The 20,425-nt window shown below is 36.8% G+C and overlaps 1 protein-coding gene across 1 annotated transcript in view; it reads right to left on the minus strand.

Annotated features, from left to right (window-relative positions):
- Positions 1-7,519: 7,519 nt before the first annotated feature.
- SLC9A3 (solute carrier family 9 member A3) overlaps positions 7,520-20,425 on the minus strand; it is a 50,916-nt gene continuing 38,010 nt past the window's right edge. Inside the window, exons 9-16 of the mRNA XM_075495607.1 lie at positions 18,742-18,812; positions 16,357-16,486; positions 13,027-13,142; positions 12,255-12,384; positions 11,550-11,726; positions 10,897-10,972; positions 9,105-9,218; positions 7,520-7,767 (exon numbers count right to left, since the gene is read on the minus strand). Coding sequence (XP_075351722.1) covers positions 7,520-7,767; positions 9,105-9,218; positions 10,897-10,972; positions 11,550-11,726; positions 12,255-12,384; positions 13,027-13,142; positions 16,357-16,486; positions 18,742-18,812 — 1,062 coding nt within the window. The remainder of the gene's footprint in view (positions 7,768-9,104; positions 9,219-10,896; positions 10,973-11,549; positions 11,727-12,254; positions 12,385-13,026; positions 13,143-16,356; positions 16,487-18,741; positions 18,813-20,425) is intronic.

Below are 20,425 nucleotides of genomic sequence, written 5' to 3' on the forward strand. Positions count from 1 at the left end.
TGGCTGGCATTAGTGACTACCAAATCTTCAAAAAGCATTGCACAGTAAAACAAAACCCCAAAAGATCGCTTGAATCTTTGCATCAAAAGAATGATATTATAATGAGATGCTATATATTATCATATATGTAAAGTTTAAATTATAGTGTTGTTATAATGACAACATCTCCATATATATCTTGACAAAATATGGACCCTGCTGTTGTAAGGATGGAAATACTGGCTTATAATGTCAATGGGAATTCTGTCATTGACTGCAGTGGGGCTAGAACTATACAAAAAGTGTCATAGTTGTCAGAGAGAGACTCAGGAGATCTTTTACGATTTCTGTTGCTGCTTTTAATGGTTTGCATTTTATAAACGACATGAATTATCAGCAGCACACTATTGTCTTTTTTAACTTTGATTTGGGAGCAGAAATACAAACTTCTCAGAAGTCTTATATGGAAAGTTTTCTCTAAATGTACTAAATAAATGATTCTCTAAATCGCTTGCCAAAGCAGTGTGATTCCACCAGAGTGATACAATTTATTGCCAAACTTCTCATTATGATATACTGTTAAAATATTTCTATAAAGGCACATTAGCAGAACAACTTGACTTGTTTAAAAATATATGCAGTACGTTGACACCTTTTGGAAAGTACACACAAAAATCTCCAAACAACAGCATTCCAAAGAGTGACAATTTAAGGCACGTGATTATTTTGCAGCCTTCGTTACATAAATCTCTGACTAGACCATATATTTGTAAAACATAATTTCATATATTTCAATAACTAGCTTCACAGCTCAGAGAGAGAGAATTCATCTGAACGCTGGCAACACTTCTTTTTTTTAACATTGCTAGGTCATAGTGCAGCATAATAAACATTGTTAAAAAGAACCTTATCCATGGAGCAAAATGTATAGAAGAGACATCAAATATTTCTGCATTTCGTCTTTTTACAACAAGGTAGGCCATAGTTACTTGTTCGATAAATAGCAACAGTGGAATTCCCAACTTCCCTTTCTTTGACAGAGCATGTCACAAAAAAAATTTAGAGACAGAGTTTTCAGCCAGGGAAGCAAGAACTGAACTGGCCTCACCAGACATGAACTGATTTACCAACTGATCATTCCAATCTAATTCACATGGTAAAAAAGAAGCTGATACATACAGCCAGATCCGCAGCAGCTCTAAATCTATGTTGCTGTGGTGGAAATTAGTGGTGCTTGACTGATTAAAGTGTGCTGAAGAAGCACCCAAACATTTGCACCCACAGGACATGTATTGAAATGTGAAAGTACATAGAAAGATTATGAAAAAAAAAAAAAAGTGACATAGATGATGAACTCTTATAACCTGCTTTTTGTATATACCCTGGTAGACACTGGGAGCAATTGCCTTGGAAAAAAATAAGGAATTACAATCCACTATATTCTAGCTAAGAGTATGTTCTCAATATAGAAATTGGGGACATGAAGCTTTTTTTCATCACATTTCAAATTGAGAAACTATGCCAAACAAAACCTTGCTGTAGAGGCAGTTATACTAGAAGACATCTTCCAGAGGCATAAGAGCTCCAGAAATTATGCAAGCTATTCCACAGAAAGGTCTCTTCTTTATCAGAATTGTCCATTTTATCCTTCATCTGTTCATCTATGGTGACACAACATACAGACAATGAATGCCTAAGGCCTTTGAAAGTAAATGGAGGGTTAAGCCCTTTGTATATAGTGTCTTTCCATTTCTTCTGTTGTTAAAAATGGTTCCTCTCCGTCTTGCAAAAACTCCTACAGCCCACAGCCCTGTCAAAAGCATACAGGATCCTGCTGACTTTTCGCAGAGACTGCTGCATTTGTAAACACTGTGGTGTCTATTGATCCTCTCTTGTTTAGCATAAAAGCATACAAGTACATTAAGATCTTATATACTGTGATTTTCAAAATTGCATACTCTTGTGTGTGCAACACTTATCTGGTGAAAACTCCTGTCTGCTGCTGCTGATTTACAAATGTTTTCTTGAGGTAGCCTGTACACAAATAGATTAGGAATGCTCTAGCAAGCATGCAGAAAGTACAGTCCACAGTGTGGTTCTTCTTCCAGCTGCAACACAGTAATGACCTCTGTGCAACAGCAATAAGAAGTGGAAGTTTTATTTCAAAGCCAACACCCAAAGAGCATCTTGCCAACTTTGGTGTTGGTACTTCAGCATTATGCTATGAGACTGGAGGTTAGATTTTGGCACATTGCACTTTACCTGTACTAATATTTGGGATCAGTCATGGTCCTGTTATGTATCTATGCCAATGACTAAAATACTTTTTCCAATTATAATATCTGGAACAGCATTAATATGCTCTACTTCACCAAAATAGTATGTTCATATGTACTCAGTTCACAAAAAATTTTATTTACATTATTGAATTATGAAATTAGCATCCCTACTGGTGGCAGCCTTATGTCTCATGACCCTCGTTAACAAGACTAGCTCTGGGTGATGAAGCTTTCCGGTTAGGGACACTGATTTGAATCAGTGCCCAAGATGACTGCAAACAGGCAGCTGCTTGTGGGTTGATATCAAAAGAACCAGTACTATGAATCTAGTCTCTAAAGGCATATGTTATGTATCTATCTAGGTTTGTATGTGACATTTGCCATCACATCTCTGCAATTTGCACTTGCACTAGGCAGTTTTAGCAAAGAGGACAAAGATAGGAATAAGTGGGCACAAATTTTCACACATTGCTCCACTCTTTTTGGGTGTCTGGGTAAATCTCAAATTTGACATTTGACACAGAATTACCTAAAACCCATTCAAAATCTGGGTAGGTAGAGTGAAACAATGACTAATTCCTATAGATAAAGTAAAATCTACCAAATAAAGCCTCCGTTGGATCCAGTCTTAAGCAATTCATATACCTCCTTGAAGGTGACTTAGCTCATTTACAAATGGTTTATGCTGACATCAAATAGAAATAAGGTACACATTAAGATCACAGAAGCGGTTAAGCACTCATCTTCTATTGATGCCACAGAACCTTTGCAACTTATGCCACTGAAGATTTCAAGCCAAAATTTCGGGACTGGAATCATCCGAGGCAAAATACAGATAGGCCAGAGGACTATATGCCAGCATGTAGCGTTATACATCCATGAGAGGTCTCAGAGTTTTCACTTTTATTTAGTATTCATCTGAGTTGGCTGATGTCTCCAGCTGTCTTCAAGGTGATGTAGGTCAGATTCATATACAATAGGCATCTCGTGCAATCTTAACTACTATAATTTAACAGAAAACTGGGGACAAAAAAATAAAGGAAGTTCCTAACGCTAACAGGTATATACATACACAGTAGCAAAACTACCTCTGTACAATACTTTGAACCATCAACATCCTGAGTCATTGTGACACTTAAACCATGTGGCAAAACACAGGATAGCATCTGAGACCATTATCCTGATCAGCTGTTGAAAGTGATACATAAATTAACAAGATAATCTAACAGAGTATTTGGAAGGTGTCTTCCAAAGCAGCAGTAAAAATGACAAATATTTACACTTCTGTCTGGGTGAGGCTACTTAAAATAGAGCAGCTTAATTAAGAATATGAAATGAGTTCCTTGTGACCACACAAACGAAAATTCTGAGCTAATTCTGCATATTCTTTCATTCCAGTGCTGCTGGGTAGAAGAAATGAATGTGAAGGAAGAAAATGGCCTTCCTGGAGTCCTTGATTAAATTTCAAGATGCCAGGACTTTCCTCTCCCTGGGAAGTTTTCCACCAGAGTCAATATCCCACAATTAGTCAGTGACACAAATATTCAAGAGCAGGATGATATTTTTCTTTAGCTTGCACTTATAAAAGGCACTGATCCATTTCAATCAGAGTAGACTTAGCAGGCAAGAGGCTAAACATTGGCTTCTCCTACATTAATTTCATACATCATAAATATTGAATTGCATTACTGAAGCAGCAAATGCAGCCTATTTCTTTAAATGTATTTATGGCATAATGGCATAATAAACCATTTCCATGTAAAAAACCAACAAGGATTTACCATTTGAAAAGATTCTTGGTTTAGCCCTCCAAAAATAATATTGATTTTTTGTAACAGTCTATGTGAAAAAATAACAAGGAGGCATATTTCCTCTTCACTATGTACCCTTTCATTATGAATGAGAACTTAAAAATGTAAGTGCAGCAGAAAAGCTCCAGTGTTTCTGACATCATGGGACCCCATTCCCTTTCCATCTGAAACCATTCTAGTGCAGATCCCATGAACCAATAGGTTGCTCTCTATTTTTACAGAAGCCCTTTGTTCAAGTTGTTCTCTCTTATCTTCTCCTTTCAAGTAAGTCCTGGCTCACAACTGTGTTTCCTCTTGTTCCAAAGAATGTGGAGGGACATGGCAAGATGCTGGAAGAGATGCTAGCTTCTGAAGCTTAGGGTGTTGCAGAGGTCTTGGCCTGTGAAAAGAACGTCGGCTTTGTACACGTCTGGCTGCAGCAGATCTGTAATTTCCTTGTACATCAAGCAACATTTTCTTCTCTTGGGGCTCCTTCATGTAAGAGTCTTCCAGCCCTTCAAACATAAGTAGCGAATTCTCTTCTTGTGAATTCTCTGACTTGTAGCTAACTTCAGAACAATAACCTGAGTTTACTGTCTCTTTGTTATTTGTATCTGTACCTGCTTCCCAGAAGAGATCAGGTACATTTGGGTCACAAGAAGCTATATACTCAGAGACAGTAGAAAGAGATATATTCCCTCTGTTTTCCAATGAAGAATAGTTTTGTGTCCAAGGCATTTGAAGACAAGATGGGAAGAAGTGGAGGGGAGTCATTGAAACACTTTGGTTTTGGTTTAGTTGGTCATCTGAAGAGGAGTATTCTGTCATTTCAACATCATGGTCCATATCACCTAGAGAGCACAATTAAATAGAAACATTTGTAATACACACACTTTCTATACCAGTATGCTGGCTATTGGGCTTTGCTTTTGGCTATTTTTATGAAAGTCTTATGAAAGCGAGTGGTTTAAGATGGCTTTTTTGCTGGGGAACTGTACCCTGTCCCAGTTTCTATCTTGGTCACCCTAAAGTGAGTTTATTAAACTTCTTATCCTTGCTGAATATCAGGCAAAACTTAGTTCAGTGTTTGTGATAAACAACTGCCTGTTTCAGATATTTAGGAGATGGAGCCATCACCTGGTCATTAAGGTGTATCTTTATCTTGAAATATTTAATCCTGATGCTCAGGAGGGAAATCTTTCAGAAACTTTTGAAAGAAATTGTGTTCTTTCAATCAAGTAGCAGAGGGTATCACCAGGGAGTCAATTTCTTAGTGACCGGAGCCTATGATCAGTTTTCTGTATACTTTAGAGAAACTTCACATTTCCACCTTTGGCTTCCAGTTTACATTGTTTTTTAAAAACTTTTATTTGAAATCTCAGTACCATTCTCCTATTTGGAGAATTTTGTTAAGGAGATAATTCAGAGGACTGATTCAGAGTAATCAAGGTCTAAGCTTATTAGTTTGGGAAATCTAACTTCCCAAAACACTTCTTAAGAAACACAGCAGTCAAAACCCAGTGATTTTGATATATCAAAGATACCTGCACAAGAACTTATACATACTGGTTCCTAATAATAAAGTCAATTATAAATAAGGCAATAGAATGGAGGACAAGAACAAAGTTTAGCAAGAAAATGTTCAGCAAGTCATATGCCAATATTTTATGACAATATTCTCAGTGGGAAAAAAAAGTGAAGAGAATTTCAATGTGGATAAGTGTCAAGGAGAAGTTTTCCTTTTGAAATGCTGTTCATTGTTCAAGTTTTTAATCAGGATATTGGAATTTGATTCACAGTTCTTTAATTAATCCAGTGTTCACTTTAAAACATAATTTAAAAAATAATCTAAGATGCATTAATAAGGAACTGAGTACTAGAACCAACCACAGACCTACAGGCCACTCCAGTAAAGAAAGTGATGTGCTTCCTGTAATAACACTTGAACTAGCACATCTTCTGCAGGGACAGAAGCCAGAACAGAAGAAAAATGGAACTTCCTTTTCTATTTCTTTTGAAAAGGTAAGGAAGTTCTTCTCAAATCAAAATTACCAGCATTCACTCTTATCCTGAGGTCTTTGTCTGAACAAAGTTTCATCAACTAACTACAGAAGTACTTTCAACTTACCACATTCCTTTATTTGTTGATGACAGAGGACACTAGATCATACATTTGTGACCATGGATTCCACAAAAGTGAATTCATGATGAAACTGACTATTGCATTTCATTGTATAATTCCTGCAGTGCCCTATGTTATATTCAATTATGATGTCTGAACTGTGACCTGACCCACTTCGTTTGCAGCACTGACTGTGTTGATTATAGAAGTGAAGGCTGCTTTTTATGGTGTGGAAAATTTCCACAAAGCAAGAATTAAAGGGCAACTAGGATATTCATTTAAACCCAGAGTCAATTTAATTTTAAGCCTGTAACACATTAGAAGCAACAAGTTATTTACTGCATCAGAAAGCTAAGCATTTTTCTGGTTTGAAAATAAGGTATGGATTAAGATAAACTCACAGTTTAAGGATAAAGGTCTAACCAAAACTGGAATTCTGCTTCTCCACAGTCTGTCTGTTGTGTATTTATCTCTACATGTGCAAGGGAACTCTGATGCATTCTAGTAAACATGCTTCATTTTTAAACCCTTTCTTATGTAATTTAATGATGACATCAGCAGTGTCATTGAGTACTTGTATTGTAGCAGTGGGACCATTTTCCCTTCCTGGACACTGGGTAAATAACCTGGACAAATGTTCAGAACTGACTCAAGGCTTCTTAGCAGTAGAGTCAAAAATCATATTCTAATCATGCTAAGAATGAGAGACTTAGCCCAGCTCATTGCTGGTCTAGCCCTGCTGCTCCTATTGTACATCCGAATGCAAGAGAGTCCAATGGTTAAATGACTCATCTGATGTCTTACGGGCAAACCATATCCTTTGGCAGCAGCAACTGGATCATCTTTCTGGGGCTTCAGACTACTTTGCTTACATCTGCAGACTGCAGTGACAAAGTTACTCAAAAAGACCAATCACTGTTTAAGGGGGTTGAATCAGAATTACCTGATTCCCGTTAGGGAATTCAGGTACAAATGTTATCATCTAGAACTGACTAACCAAGAAACCTGGAGCCTCTTGAAAATGAGTGCACAATATTCTGGTATTTGGAATACTATTTTCTTGGCATATAAAGTATTCAAGCCAAAACAAAGAGCAAGACCCTTATCTGCTGTAAAAATAGCAAGGCATTGGACCCCAAATAGTTGGACAGCTCTTCTGCAGAAGGAAAATAGAAAGAAGTTTTCTTATTCAAGCTGGAGGAAAATAGAAGATGTTTAGTTGTGCGAAGAAATCAGGAAGGAAAGAGATGCTCTGGGAGAAGAAAAATCGGAAAAGTAAGTTTACTTGTCAGTAGGCAGGGTTGATAGGAAGGCTGATTAAAATAAAGGTGATAATATCTTTTAAAATATTACATATGTGTTGATTCTGGGAGAAAAGATCTGGGTCGGTCCTCTGGGCCATCTGCTAGCAGGAAGGAATCTATTGATTTATTGCTGAGCCGGAATGGAGTGAGCCGTCTGAAGTTGTTTGGAGAATATGGGATCTGCACTCGGGCCCTTTGTGATGGTACCACAGTATCTTCACTAGATAACCATGGTGAGAACTTCATGTAGATGCTTTGATCATCATCAGCTGAAAATACTGGGTTATCAATTCCTAAAAAAAGTTCACGAGTGACAAATACAATTAATCAAAATAATTTCTTGGTAATACAGCAAGATGCTTTGTAAAAGGAGAATGGCTATAGTGGGAAAAAAATAGGCTGATACAGTCCAGTATAGGTGTGACTAGGCCAATACACAGACCATTATACACACATAGGTTGGTCTTTCTACCTTGGTTACTGCTAGTCATTTTGCATTTCTATTAAAGAGAAAAATTGGATATTATATCCAATATGCAGTTATGTTTGGGATATCTGGAGACAAAAAATAAAATCAATAAAAGAAGACATCAGTCAGCAAATTTTAAGCAAAATAAAGCACAATATAAAATAACTGCAAAACATTCAAATCAAACCCATAAAAAAGAAACAAAAGATGGGAAAAAAATGCAAAAGCATAAACTGCACAACTCCGTCTCATTCGATGTGTGTGATGGAGCTAAAGCAGGCCACAGAACAGTCAAAAGTAAGTTACAGGAGCCCTTTAATATAGGTATCAAGTTTGTAGTGTTTGAACAGAAAAATACATTTTAAAAATTAGTCTAGGTCTGCATCTTGCCACCCACTTATTTCTGGATTGATTTCTGGATGTCTTTTTACATTCTCAAACATAGAATTTGTCATGGAACAGTGAAAAGGCTGTATCAGCATGTCTGGCAAAAGAGTACAGATATAAGTGGTTTTCTTCACTGTATGCACCATGTTACATATGAAGTATACAGTGGCATGCTGAAAATTCAAACACAAAAGTACTAAAGAGAAATATTAATTTTAAAACTTTATAAATTGTATCATATAATTTCTGTTATATATAGTGATACACTTTCAATCTGATATTTGGAGTCTTTCAGGACTGGAAATCAAGTCCAGTGAATGCTCCAGGAATGCTGCAAATCTGCCCTTTTCAGTGACTTCTATGAGCCTGTAAGGATCTGAGGGAGTTGTGAATTTAAGAGGAGAAATCCTGCCTGAAAGAAGCAGCATGAAATTTATGCTTCAAATGCAAGTAGAAAACAGTTCCAAAGGACTAGTATTGACTGGTCTTGTGAGGTAGGACAACTCTAAAATAACATTTTCTGTTGCTAGAAATAATTAGGTCTAGTTTAGGCAGTCATGCTCACAACTTCTATCAGTATCAAATTTGATGCTCTCCATACCTCTGGATATCCAAAACTTGTTATCTGTTAACATTAATATTAAGCAAATATATTTTCTAATAGAACACATCAAATCAAAACAAAACAAAAAACACAGGCTGAATCAGCAGCATTTCTAGTATTTTTTTTAACATTTGAGAAAAAAAAAATCTGTAGGTAATTAATATTTTTACCAGTAGGATTATCTGTGAAATTTTGCTTCGTCACATTAGCCAGGAAATCAACTCCTTTGCCTAGATGCAAAGTTTCATAATCATTATTTTCTTCTGATTCAGAAAACTCCAAATCTGGAACAAAAAGAAAGTACAATTTGATTAGAGATTTGTATCAGTTCTGATTGATAGTGCTATTTCATGCTGTTTTGATGCTGGCATAGTTATCAAAGATACATCTTTAACAAGGATCTAGATAAGGGCAAAATTTAATCAACAGTGGTAGCACTGAAATGCGAATGTGAATGTACATAGAGTTTGCAGCTTAGATACCAATTACATCAAGAAACTCAACACAGGTTTCTGGCTTGCATTATTATCTGGTGCTATGACAGAGAGACATTTCACACTCTGGCTAAGCTTTTGGCTAACAGAATTGTCTGCTTTCCTGGGACTGAAACAAAGCAACCTATGACATGGCACCACTGCTGCTGCTGTGTTTTGTGTGGTTAAATGCTCACATGTTGACAAACGTTGTCCTGTTACAATGATCAGTCACTGCATTTTCATCATTTGACAGAGGTCAGCATCAGTATCCTGACTGATTTCAAACCTGGTGAGGTCATTGCTACTTCTACTGCAGTTTTACAACAGCTGCTAAACCACTTGTTAAGACTGTCTTCCAATGAAGCTTTTTTTTTTAAGTAGAGGATGACATCTATACACAGTTCTTTAACAAGACAGCATTGAATGACCTACATATAAGTATTCGGAAAGTTCTTCCCATGCAAAAAGGTTCTAGAATATTACACTTATTCAGCCAGCCTGTATTGCCCCGTCAGTCAAATAAAAATAATGCTCAGAAAATGATTCAAAGAACATACATAAAGAAAAATATCTTTGCTTCGAGCTATTGAGAAAAGATGCAATTGTCTTTGAGATCAAGGCGTTGCATGCATAAACAGAGGAAAGAACAAAAATAAGTTAGTTCAGTGGCTTTAAAACCACATTTCAGTTTTTAAGTGACACATATTATTTTATAATTACATAACAAACATAGTAGCATCCATCACGTCTTGCTATGACTGACATCAATGGCAAAAGATGGCTAAAACATGAGATGAAAGAATTTGGGGCTTTATATGCAAAACCAGCTTTTGCTAGGGATGCTCCCTAGGCCAGTCAGCTTCAGATTACACTTTCAAGGCTGACCTGTGTGTTAGATTTGTGCATGAAGGGTGAATCAGTGCTGAAACAGGCTTCTGACTCTGTGTTCCTTTCAAAGCAACACTCTCCTTGAGTTCTAACTTGCTTGCTTAGCGTCAACTCTGATTCAGACCTTTCTAAACAAATGGACCTTAACTCAGATCAGAATGTCATCTCAGCTACTGAATTTTATATGTCATGGTGTCCTAGGCAGACCTATCCTGTGATGAAAAAGAAAAATGTTAGCAAAAGTTGCTCTGTAGCTTATCCAAAAGGAAGCTGAAAGTTCATCTATGTTGTAGCCACTGCATTGTTTTGTTTTCAAAATTTAAAGGTGATATTTTAAAAATGTGACTAAAAAGGCCAATTAAAATTTTATTTGTCATCCAGCTGCCTAGAAAAAGAACTTCTAAGAGAACTTCTAAGGAACATTGAGACACTGCATTTAAGCATGGAGCAGATCCCCACTCTGAGCTCTGAATTATGACTAGAAGTCCCTTTTTAATACCAGCTTCACTGTTGCATATCACAAAATTTTCAGTGATGCTTTACTGACAATGTAGCTCGTAAAACGCAGTTAGTGTAACTGGTCTAATACTCTTTTTACCTTTTTCCTTCAAAGTAAAATCTTGTACTGGATTTTCTGAAGGTATTTTTCCATTTGGTATGACACTGCTGTTTCGCTGAAAGAAAACAATCAAAGTTACCAAAAACGCTACCATCATCAGATAGCAATGGCAGTGACATCCTTTGAAATCACGAGTTTGGCAGCATAACCCTGAAATCTGTTGTAATCTTTGCTTGAGACTCAGTATGGATGTCATTAGTTTCCCCCCCTACACTTGTACTTACTACAGGAAAAGAAAGGAACTTTGGCTCTTTGTATGCTGTAGGTTCCCTCTTAGTTTCATGCAAATTTTGTGGAATGCTCTATGCTACAGTGCTACCCTGCTACATCTACCCTGCAACATCTCCCCACCGTGTTGCAGCATGGCTTAAGGTCTGTTGTTTTTCAAGTGATCAAAAACCTCTCACCCAGAAGAAGGGTCCCAAAGCATAGAGAAAAGCAGCATGTGAGAAGGTGCCCCTTGAGCTGTCTCATAGTTTAATCTCTTCTTGCTTAGGGCCTTTAAGTTCATGAAGTTCTACAGGACAGAGATAAATGCAGGACATAGGACCCTTCAGAGTCCTCCCTGCCCTCCCCACCCCTTAGTTTGTATAATAGGTGGCTACATCTGGGTCCTTGTGAAAGTATTTTACCCTTTTTTGGCCCCGGTCTCGCTTGTGGACTTTATTGAGCTTCTTGGAATGGTTTATTCCTAGTTTGGTACTCTTGAAAGATTCTAAGCGCTTCCTCATTGTCCTATGGAAAATCTCCTTGTCTTGTTTCTCATCTTCACTGTGCATGATCTCATGTCGACTGTACAGGTGTTTGTGCTGTGGCCAGGAAGGGAAGACAATATTCATTTATTTATAAATACAGCTGGAAGCCCTGAATCAATGCATTCAGTCGGTGTCATGCAAATTTAAACAACTCCATTATAAAGAATGAACCAAAGACTAGTCTGAGGGCATTAATGAAACTCCTATTTTTCTTTCTCTTTCTTCACCATGAAACAGGTATAAGTCCAGGAATTTTAAGTATGTAAGAGTGACTGTCATTCAAAGAAAGCCTCTCCCTGTGTCTGAATCACTTCAGTTGATACACTCCCTTTAATCCTGCTTCAGAACCTATATTGGACCCAGTTCTGCATTCCACTGGCCCCAGGGAAATCAAATGCACTAGTTCTGTTAAAGAGGCATGTTCATAAATGAGAAAGAATATAGACAAAGAGCCTATCTTCCTCAAGGGTGCAGATCTTGCAGATGGGTTCTTTCCTATTGAGTTTTGCTCCCAAGTTTTGGTTCCTAATGTCTCCTAGTTTTAGATTGGAAAACAGTCCAATGCTAGCCTTCTGCTCTCACCTCCTGCCTGGGTTTATACAGGTACTGTTGTAGGGTGTGATGAGCGACTGTGTCTTCTGTGTCCCGGATACTTTTCCTCCTCTGCTCTAAAGCTTGCATGTCAAGGCAAACTGGTCCAGCTTTTTCTCTCCTGAAGAAGAATACAATATACAAACAGCAGTTTTAAAAATCAGTAATTGCTGAAGAGGAAGAAAAAACAGGAAGATGTGGAACGAGAGGGAGAAATTAAGATGAAGTTTAAAAAAAAAAGAAAGGTCAAAATCGGCTAAATGAAAATGAGTGAACAAATACCTAATGGGAAATGTGAAAAGATTATTGTTTTTTTGTCTTTCAGGTGAGTGTAGCATTAATTTCTCAGTTTACATCACACACGGTCTGTTTGGTGAAAGAATCATGAAAGAGTTAAGGAAGGAGCAATTTTTTTTCTTGCCTCTCTCCTGACTTTTTCTGGAACAGACACAGAAATGACATCTAGCCCTGTATATAGCAGTTGGTGAACAAAAGGCACACGAAACAACTCTAATGTGGATGTCTCCTTCCTCTTACCAGCCTTTACTGCAAAAAATGGTTTGTGTGTAAAATGCAACAATATAACTGTATGTATACCCATTTTATGTGGGAGAAAACATTAACTGAAGTTCAAAAAAGCAGTGAATGAAGCACCTGTAATTTGTATTTTTCAAAATTTGTAACACTGTTCCCATTTCATCACAGATAACATAAAAAAAAAACCCACGAAAAAACCGCCCCACAATCAGTCCACATTACTTACAGTAAATAAGAGACAGAGCTTTCCACAGTACTTGGGCGTGGGGTGCTGAAATCCACATTTACCATGTTGTCTGTACTTGGAGAACGTATAAACGCCAAGGAACCTCTACGTTCTCCCTGGCCACAAAAAGAAACAAGACATATTACAGCTGTAAACACCTAGGGCAAAATGTGTATCAGAAAATATGGATAGTTTGTGAGGCTGCTGTATGCAAATGGCACAAGAAGCAGGGGAGAAGTTGTATTTAGGTAATGAATGCAAACCATTTCTTTTGTTTTATGGTTTCTTTATGTTGAGTGACGTTATCCCAATGAACAAAGCTAGGAGGAAAACTATTCCACTCTTGTAAATTGATTTTGAGGAGGTGAGTGATTTCTTAGGCCTCAATCTGTTTGCAAATTATATCCTTGCACTTTTGCAGTCTAACGCTTTTCTCTTCACAGAACCTTTCAGGGATCGACTTTTTACTTTGTACCACATTGCAAACCAAGTACATAGGGCTATCTATGCAGATTTTTATGACTCAACACATCACTGCACTAACAGCATTTTCAAAGATACAACACTAAGTTTTCTGTTCTCTACCAGACTAGAAGCAGCAAATGTTAAGTGGTGGTAGAAGTCTACAAGACTATTTGAAAGAGGTTATGGCACGAAGAGATGAGATACTGAAGAGAAGAGATCTGCTTTCAGTTCTAAAACTAGTGTCACAGAAGTGGAAAAGCTCAGATTTATGTCTCCACAGTTTTCCCTACTGCTTGTGTAATCTCTTGTTTAGGTGAAAGGTAGCTGTTTGAGTGACATCGTGGTTACACAGGCTGAACCCATCTGTGGTTTTGAATCACAGCAGAGAAAAATCACATAGCAGGTCTCTACATTTTAAACTGTAATAAAGAATACACCAAGAAAAAACATTTCCCTTGCACAATATTGAAGGAGATTTTATCTACATTTCTCCAACTTTAACTGTATTGTGTCCCCTTTACATTTTTATATTCATAGAGCAAATCAAACAAATGTTTCCTTTTACTGTGGTAGCCCACATACATTTTACAGTAGTATGTGTTGGATCAGATCAGTGGCATTAAGAAGTACGCTCTGCCCTCTGTAGGCAAAAAACTTAAAAGAAAAAAAAGTAAATTCTGGGTCAGCATCATCCCGTCCATTTTCTTAAATGCAGCTGACGTTCTTTTGAAATCAAATTTAGTGTTTCATACATACATCATACCATATCATCAGCAGAGGAATTTTAGTCACTTCCATTCACTTATTCACTTGCTCTGGATTATTTTCATTTTGCCTGTCTTAGGCTCTCCCCTCTCAACTGCAAGGAATTTATTTAGGTTCAGACTGAACTCCCTCAAGCTCTTGTTTATTGTACAGATACAGCATAACAGCAGAGCTGAAAAAAGAACAGTTTATAAAATGGTTTTTAAACTCCTCAGTTTCTTGCAAGTGAGAATAGAGTGAGTAGCTGGGGGAGGCAGATCTTTACTCCTCCTGGAAGAAATGGCTTCAGTTTCAATGTCAGCTTGTAATTCACACATATTTAGCTCAAAGATATATTTCAGAAGTCAAGGAAAAGTTGTTAAAGCAGTGTATCACTGAAGCAAATATTAACATGAGAAAGGTGGAATGATTTTAGGATTCACAACTCATGACTAATCAGGCATATTAACATAACTAATTTCCACCGGAAGAAACCATGTTGCAAATGTTTTGTAGAACTTTTAATTTCTTTGTCTATTATTATCAGATCAGTAGACATTTGCCAATAGAATTTGTCTGCAAGACACAATATACACAAATACTATTTGGACTAGGATAGCAAAAGTGAGTTTCCTTGTATTATGAACTGTACTAAGGTATAATGAAAAAGGTAACTCTCCTAAAAAATTAATAATCTAACTTAGTCTGACATTACTATATGTGATTCAAGACATTATTGGGTAAAGATTCTGGGGCTATATCTGCATGGCTTAGTGATCTACAGAGCCTTTTGCATCTGTTAAAGAGAAAAAATACTGTAATGAATCTACTGAACAGATTCAGCAGTGAATCTGAACATGGGTCTCATGCTCACCAACATCAAAGTCATTATCTAGCTTTCTTCCTCTCAGGTGTGACCCAGAAAGCACCATGAGAAAGAAAATTAGTTCTTGAGCTCAAATGGTCTGAAAACTGAATGGGTAATTTACAAAATCTCAAAAGGAAGTATTTGCTTATCTTGTGAACCACTCCCCATTTTTCACACTAACATCATTTCTGAATTTCATCTTATTTTCTGAATTCAATCTTTGAAATTCCATGTTTCACTGGAAGAAATCTGCCTGGCTGTAGCTCATTTTCAAAAAAAGAAAAGAGATTATTATTAGTAGTCGTATCAGTCATAGTGACAGTGTTTATTTTAATTAAGAGATTAACTGGTATACCACCTAGCTGTGAAAATGAGTTCACTTGGAGATTACGGGCATAGATAGATTATCACTTCAAAGATCACTGTTTAAAATACTCCATTTAAAACTATCCTCTACACTGTATGAATACCGCACATTTGTGGTGATTTGAACTAAGGTGGCCAGTTTCATACTGAAGAAGATTAGGAATTCTTACACAATGTGTTAACATTGCTCCGGTCTGGGAATGGTATTCCTGCAGAAGGCCAGTAACTTTCTTCCATTCTGTAACTTTAAAAATGTCTCCTGTTGCAAGTCCTAAGTTTCTCTAACTTCACAATTCTGTGATTGCGTTTGATATGTGTAGTATATCACTTTAACCCTAATTTTTGAAGTGTGGGTGTTATGATTCCATTGAATTAAAGTTACCCTTCCCAATTTTTTTTTATTACTGTGATCTGGCAGAATAAGATTATAGCAGTCCACTACTTTGGTCACATATCCACACCATTTGGAAGTTAGCTTCTTCAAATCAGATTTGTCATCACATAGAACCACTGTTCTGCAGGAGCCAGACACTGTCGATGCATTTAGAAAGACAGTAGTTTGCCTTATCCCTTTGGAATTACAGTATGTTTTCATGTAACGAATGTAGAAACAAAGTTATTTGGTAAAATCCAACAGAAAAGTACACTGGCATAAGTACAATATACTCATACCTGGGTATCAGGCATAATACTGAGAACTACAGCCACTCAAACAGGTGATATTGAGACTCAAAACACATTTAGGAAAAAAAAAAGCAGAGCAGAAATGAAAATAGTTTTCTTTTAGACATCTCCTGCAATATATCAACTTTAGGTTATGCTATAAATTAAAAAACAAACCAAAACCCAAACGATGCTATAATATGTCAACAAGTGTTCATAAGTACCTCAGCCACATAGCTAATTGCATCCTTCAAGTTGAGTTCATGGAAAACATTAAGGATCTGGTCTCTTGATTTTTGAGCAGACCTTCTCATCAGTACTTTACTGAGGAATTTCCTATCAAAATTGGACCACCTGATAATTTAAACAAACTGTGTTAATGGCAACAAGCAATTTTAGTTTCACAGCATTTTTAGATTAGCATAAATGATATTTTTGTGAGCTAAGCACTTTAAAAGAAATTATGAACATAGCAATGTGAAGGATTTGTGTTTTGAAGCTTTTCAATTAGCATTTAAAGAAAGTTAAGGAAAAGCCTGCTACAGAGTTATGCAGCTGTCACAAAGCATTTAATAGGTTCACTTACCAAACACTACTACAACAGAAAGAGTCCTGTGATTACAGTATCCTATTTCAGAGTCACTAGGACATTTGATACTCTGGGAGATCATGCTACCTTATTTTTCCACTTCTGATTATGCATTGTTATATTTAATAGCTTCATTCTAAAAGTTTAATTTTCTTTCCTCCTTTGGAAAGGAACCTGCTTTTCCCCAGCTGTATTGCAGGACAGCCAGCCTAGAAAACCAGTTGACAACAACAGTGCCCTTCCAAAAGCACTTACAGAGGGCCTTATTCATGCCATTAATGTACTCTGGGGGATAGAAGTGATGTGTCTTTCCTGTGATTTACACTTCCAAGCTTGTCTGATAGTAGGATATCTGCCATTTCATATTTAGGCTCCAGAAGATAAAGGCTGCTTTACCTTCCTCAATATTTTCTCTAAAGGGCATGAAGCAACTTTGGAGACCACTATTCAAAGTGATTCTATTGATCTTGCCCAATGGCTATTTTGAGTTTACAACTTTTTATTCAGATTGTTGAAACCTTTTTGTCATTAAACATTATTCACAGAATTGATAACTATTCCTCTTCTCTAGCCAGAACATCTGAAAAGCAGCCTCTAATTCAGGCTGCCACACCTGAGCACATCTGCGAGGATGCTAGGGGCTGCCATTTCTTTGAGGAAGCAGCACTTTCATGTACATATAGTCCAAAAGAAGCAGACTTAAGGTGGTCTCATTCAAAATACATTAGTCATCAAACCACACACTCAACCATGAATCTACATTAAACTACTCCTTCTCTTGTTACTCAGGGAGATTACTTTCTGACATCTAAGAAGTCAAACTCTAATCCACCACTTAAAAATATTTAGCTCCATCTTCAAGACAGTATTTCAAAACTGGGGATGTATTCCCCTGTATTACCGCCTGCTGAAATTCATTCCCAAGAAGTAAACTAAAAATTTAGACCTAAAGGAAGCAGATGTTCTATTTGGGTTGCCTCATGAAAATTCTTCACTGCATAAATGAACAAAGAACAAAAGGAAATGAAGGAGACCGTCCCTATAACTGGGTACAGACAGGTGAGCAATTCTGCTTGAGCTCAGATACAATCTAGCTCCAGCCTAGGATTTGTATAGTTATATGAGCATAATGCTAAACCTAAACTAATACACTCTGCTTCTCAGCAAGGGTTAGGGGAGTGCTCTGCAGAAAGCTAACACAACCACATGGCTTTTGGATTGGAACTGACATGTTGAGTCAGCAGGACATTAGCAGTTCAGAACTGTGACTGCACCTATGAAATGACCTAACTCCAGGCAGAGAATTGCCTAACCTTAAATAACACTTTGAAAGCTGTCCAGATTTAATGTCCTTTTTTCACATTTATTCATCTAGATTACATCTACAATGGTAACTCTTCATGTGTACTTTAAAGAAAATGGTGTCTGTATCTTTCGGCTGAGTAATTTTGCTTCTCTCAAGATGAATTAACTATAAACAGAGGGGGAGGGAAATGATCTATATGAACCATAATTTTCATATTGGTTTCAAACTAATAGGCTTAAACTATCCAAGTCATTTCAAAGCACCCTCTGCCATCACTTTCAGAGGTGTCGAACACGTCCTTTGTAGAAATGGCATAAACAACTAGCACAGTCGTAGTTGGGTTTTTTTTAGCATCTCCACACACAAATAATGTTCATGAAATGGATTACAGAGAAGGATGAACATTAACATTTTAGGTTACATCTTGTGCAAATGGCCAGTTCTCAAATCTTGAGAGAAGCTGATCCCTGGATATGAACTGAGGCATTTGCAAAGGCCTAATCTGAACTGTGGAAAAACAAGAAAATATTCCATTTGTAGGGGACAAAAATAAACTATTTTCACATTTGCTATATTTCTAGTATTTTCAGTATATAACCTTTTAAACTACATTTGACATCTGTGCTGTCCCTAAATTCACAGGCTTAAAAGGTCATAATTTACAGGTAAGATTTTCTAGCAGTATTTCAACATTCCAAGTTAGTTACTACTTACTTGTCTCTCAGATAATTATGTCCTATTTGTCCAGAAATGTCTTCTATAGCAGAAAGAATGTGATCGAAGGCCTAGGGAAGTGAAAGTGGAATTAATATCTTTACAGAAATAAAAGGTATTATTAGAAAATAGCTCAATTTATGTCAGGTTAGACCAGGTGACTATGCAGAATAATTTTATTGCTGCTAAACAGATTTTTTTCCCATTTACAGAAATATTAAATACTATATGCTTTTCTTCAAAGGTCCTGAGCTTTCTAACCAGTTCTTTACAAATTCACTAACTATTCTTGAATTACAAGGGTCTCAGCAAGAAAGTACTTAAGACCCCATTTTAACATTCAATTTTAAGACTCTTTTTATCAACTCATTTTACTATCTCCATTTCTGCCCTATGAAGTACATCAGCCACTATTAGTGTCGGTGATTAAATCTGTCGAAAAACTTCCCTAGTGTTTCTTTTTAGACGTTTCAGGAATGCATACTTCCCTCAGAGTAGAAGCAGGCACCATTCTTTAGATATCTAGGGCAAAAATCCCATACTGGGTATACTAGATGGCTGATGGAAATCCTGAGGTTTATAACTCTTGATTCAAACCAAGGCAGCTGCAGGTAGAATTTGGTCTTTTTCTGTATATGGTTGTTAACATTTCACTCTGAACATTGGAGTGATTACTGGAGAATATACAGCATGCTAGGTTTAGAACAACATGGGTGGTATGGATTATTCCTGAATATAATATTAATTACTACCTCAGGAGATATCTGACATGGGAGTGGAGAAAATGGTATTATAAATAAGTTGTCTCCCTCTTAATCCCTGAGAACAGACAGTGCTCCCTCTCTCTGAAGGCTGCAATTTGTACAGTTCTAGGAGCACTGTGCCTCCTGAATATTCTAGGAAGAATATTCTAGGAAGTGGTGAATCAGTACATACAAATTTACAAAGTGTTAGGATTAACATTACTGCTCGGCCTGCACTACTAACTGACGTGTAAAGGTATATTCCATAAATGTAGAAACTGTCTTGTAGTTTAAAAGAAACCTTCACCTGGGGGAAGAATCCTGGTTTTCAAATAGTAAAATATATGAACGGAAATGGAAATTTGAATTGCTGGATAACAAAAGCATAATGTATTTATTCAGTAGTCTGTAAAAGAATTCCTCAGAAACAAACTCTGTCCATCGCTAAGTTGTTAATTCACTTCAGGTGACCTCCAATGTGAAAACAGACAAGGTTAGAAGCTCATACAAGAATGTGTTAAAATACTCAGTGCAGGATAGCTGTGTAAATCTGAAAAATGTATGAATTAAAGAAGGCCATGAAAGATGTCTTATAGTCTTCCATCCTTTAACCTATATTTGTATTGAAAATGTATGCTTTCTTTTACTGAATAAAAACTTTATAATGTTGTGTGAAAGTGAATTGGAAGAGATCATGTTTCAAAATCTTTTAAAAGCTTAAAGAAATGCAGGCACTCACAGCATTCACACTGAACTAAAACTATTACTATTAACCTGGAATTTCAGCATATAATTAATATCAACATTGGGCAGCAGGCTACCTTTCTATGTAACATGCAAACTACGAAGCCTGCTTTCATATCTTTTCCATAAATAAACAATATTTAAGAAGAAAAAATAAACTTACTTCCACATGCTTTGCCCTAGCAATCTTCAGTCAA

This window comes from Mycteria americana, chromosome 2 (genome assembly GCF_035582795.1).
Source record: "Mycteria americana isolate JAX WOST 10 ecotype Jacksonville Zoo and Gardens chromosome 2, USCA_MyAme_1.0, whole genome shotgun sequence".
NCBI lineage: Eukaryota > Metazoa > Chordata > Aves > Ciconiiformes > Ciconiidae > Mycteria > Mycteria americana.